Source organism: Protobothrops mucrosquamatus, unplaced genomic scaffold, assembly GCF_001527695.2.
Source record: "Protobothrops mucrosquamatus isolate PMUCROS unplaced genomic scaffold, P.Mucros_1.0 scaffold13798, whole genome shotgun sequence".
Lineage (NCBI taxonomy): Eukaryota > Metazoa > Chordata > Lepidosauria > Squamata > Viperidae > Protobothrops > Protobothrops mucrosquamatus.
The window spans coordinates 1-2,643 of record NW_015399567.1 but is presented as its reverse complement, the minus strand read 5'-3'; the positions used below and the strand labels follow the sequence as shown (position 1 = coordinate 2,643).

At 46.6% G+C, this 2,643-nt stretch overlaps 1 protein-coding gene across 1 annotated transcript in view; it reads right to left on the bottom strand.

Annotated features, from left to right (window-relative positions):
* Positions 1-2,543, bottom strand: part of LOC107301516 (E3 ubiquitin-protein ligase TRIM50-like) — a gene marked incomplete at its 5' end in the record, with an annotated part of 5,526 nt that extends 2,983 nt beyond the window's left edge. Inside the window, 2 exons of the mRNA XM_015830726.1 lie at positions 1,624-1,748; positions 2,491-2,543. Coding sequence (XP_015686212.1) covers positions 1,624-1,748; positions 2,491-2,543 — 178 coding nt within the window. The remainder of the gene's footprint in view (positions 1-1,623; positions 1,749-2,490) is intronic.
* Between the last annotated feature and the right edge of the window lie 100 nt (positions 2,544-2,643).

Sequence of the window (2,643 nt, the reverse complement as noted above, 5' to 3'; positions counted from 1 at the left end):
CGGCATTGGTCGCGTTGGTTGATGATCTCTGGAGGGCTCGGGATAGAGGCTGTTCCTCTATCCTGGTCCTGCTAGACCTCTCAGCGGCTTTTGATACCATCGACCATGGTATCTTGTTGCACCGGTTAGGGGGGTTGGGGTTGGGGGGCACCGTTTTACGGTGGTTCTCCTACCTCTCGGACCGGTCGCAATTTGTGTTAGCAGGGGGGCAGAGGTCGACCTCGAGGTGCCTCACTTGTGGGGTACCACAGGGGTCGGTCCTCTCGCCTCTCCTGTTCAACATTTATATGAAGCCACTGGGTGAGATCATCCGTGGTTTCGGGGTGGAGTTTCATCAGTACGCAGATGACACCCAGCTGTACATCTCCACCCCGGACCACCCCAATGATGCCGCGGAAGTAATGTCCCGGTGCCTGGAGGCCGTGCGAGTCTGGATGGGGAGGAACAGGCTTCGACTCAACCCATCCAAGACCGAGTGGCTGTGGTTTCCGGCGTCACGACATAGCCAGTTGGCTCCATCCCTGGCTATCGGGGGTGAGTCATTAGCCCCCGCGGAGAGGGCCCGCAACTTGGGCGTCCTCCTGGACACTCGGCTGTCTTTAGACGATCATATGACAGCCGTGGCCAGGGGGGCTTTTCATCAGGCTCACCTGATACGCCAGTTGCGCCCCTTTCTGGATCGTGACGCTCTACGCACGGTCACTCAAGCCCTCGTTTCCCGCCTGGACTATTGCAACGCTCTCTACATGGGGCTCCCCCTGAGGTGCACCTGGAGGCTCCAGCTAGTTCAGAATGCGGCCGCGCGGGGGATTTTGGGGGCCTCTAGATACTCCCATGTAACACCTCTCCTGTGTGAGCTGCACTGGCTGCCTGTGGCCTTCCGGGTGCGCTTCAAGGTGTTAGTAACAACCTTTAAAGCACTCCATGGCAATGGACCTAGATATTTGCAAGACCGCCTCCTACCACATACCTCCCTTCGACCAGTCCGCTCCCACAGAGAGGGCCTCCTTAGGGTGCCGTCGGCCAGTCAATGCCGGCTGGCGACCCCCAGGGGGAGAGCCTTCTCTGTGGCAGCTCCTGCCCTCTGGAATGACCTACCCCCCGACCTACGTACAACTGCGGACCTGCGCCTTTTTCACCGAGCCCTGAAAACTCATCTATTTCGTGCGGCCGGCCTGGCATAGTCTTAATTAGGTTTTAGTATAGGTTTTTTATATGGGGTATTTTAGAGCAGGCCTTTATTTATTTAATTTGATTTTAGAATAGACATTTATTGTGATTTTTGTTATCGCCTGTTCACTGCCCTGAGTCCCGTAAGGGAGATAGGGCGGTATACAAATCTAAATAAACATAAACATAAACAATAGAATAGAATTGTACGAATGGGCCTCAGTTTTTCATAATAGTCAAAATGTGATTGCAGAACTCAGGAAACACAGATAGCACTCTCAAAATCCATTGCCATTTGCTAGCTTTACAGTCTCAACCCCATTCCTCTTAGCTCTGATCGCTGAAAAGAAGTAATGCATGATAAAGACATATATTCACAAATGTTTAAGTGCTGTATGTGGAAGTGCTCATGAAACAGCCTCCCCTCTTCCTCTCCTCCAGCAGCAGCCATACCTGGGAGGATTTTACGTAGCAGACGCTTCCACACCATCATCTTTACATCCTCTTGGTGGAAGTCAGGCTTAAAAGAAACTGCACTGTATATGCCTTCGGCTGGGTGCTGATAGGGAAGTTCAGACCTGGATATGTATTAATTTCCATTAATATTTTCCCAAACTCAAACACTTCATAAATCTGCTTTTAAAATATTCAATTCCTATCTTGTCCTATTAATTGATGGGACTGAAAATTCTGAGCAAGAACTCAGAATATAAAAGCAGTTACTTTATCCTTCTGCAGGATAGTATATATCTACGAGAACCTTGCTTCAGTGGCAGAGCATATAATTTTGAAGATTGAAAGCACACATCTCAAGAATCTCATTTAGAAGATCTGGGAAACATCTCTCCATTCTTGAAGCCTAAAAATCACTCTTTGATTGGGAGCCATACGCTCTGAAATGAAGGAGTTCAGGGCTGGAAATGAATACCATTATGACTTCTTCAATTTTTTATGATTTCATAGCATCAACTTTGCAGGAGCTTGCAATCCATTGTTTATTTGTCATTAAATTTTGGTGAACATGGCAGAGTTTACTTTTGAGTAAATATGCTTCAGCACATTGGAATTGCTGAGACATGTCTCAGTGTTCTTTGCTGACAATGTGGAATATTGTACACATATTTTGCTTTGAAAAAAGCATGGATTCTGTTACCATGTTTCTTAATAAGAATTTCGAAAAAGCTAACAAATGTATTTGATCAACTCTTCCTTGACACTTTTTCTGTGAAGGCATTTTCTGAAATGCCTTCCAAGATCCATAGGAAAGAGACTAGAATTACAGTGTTTTGTTTCTCTTTCATACACTCTTATTTTACATACCTGGAGGGAAGAGATCCATATTTCTGTAAAGAGATGTAGACAGATTTAGTGCACTTGTGTTATTTAAATGTATACTGAAGACTATAGAGGGGAGGAAGATGGGAGAAAATGGGACTATTGAGTTCTCTGAGCAATTGGAATCCATATTTACTC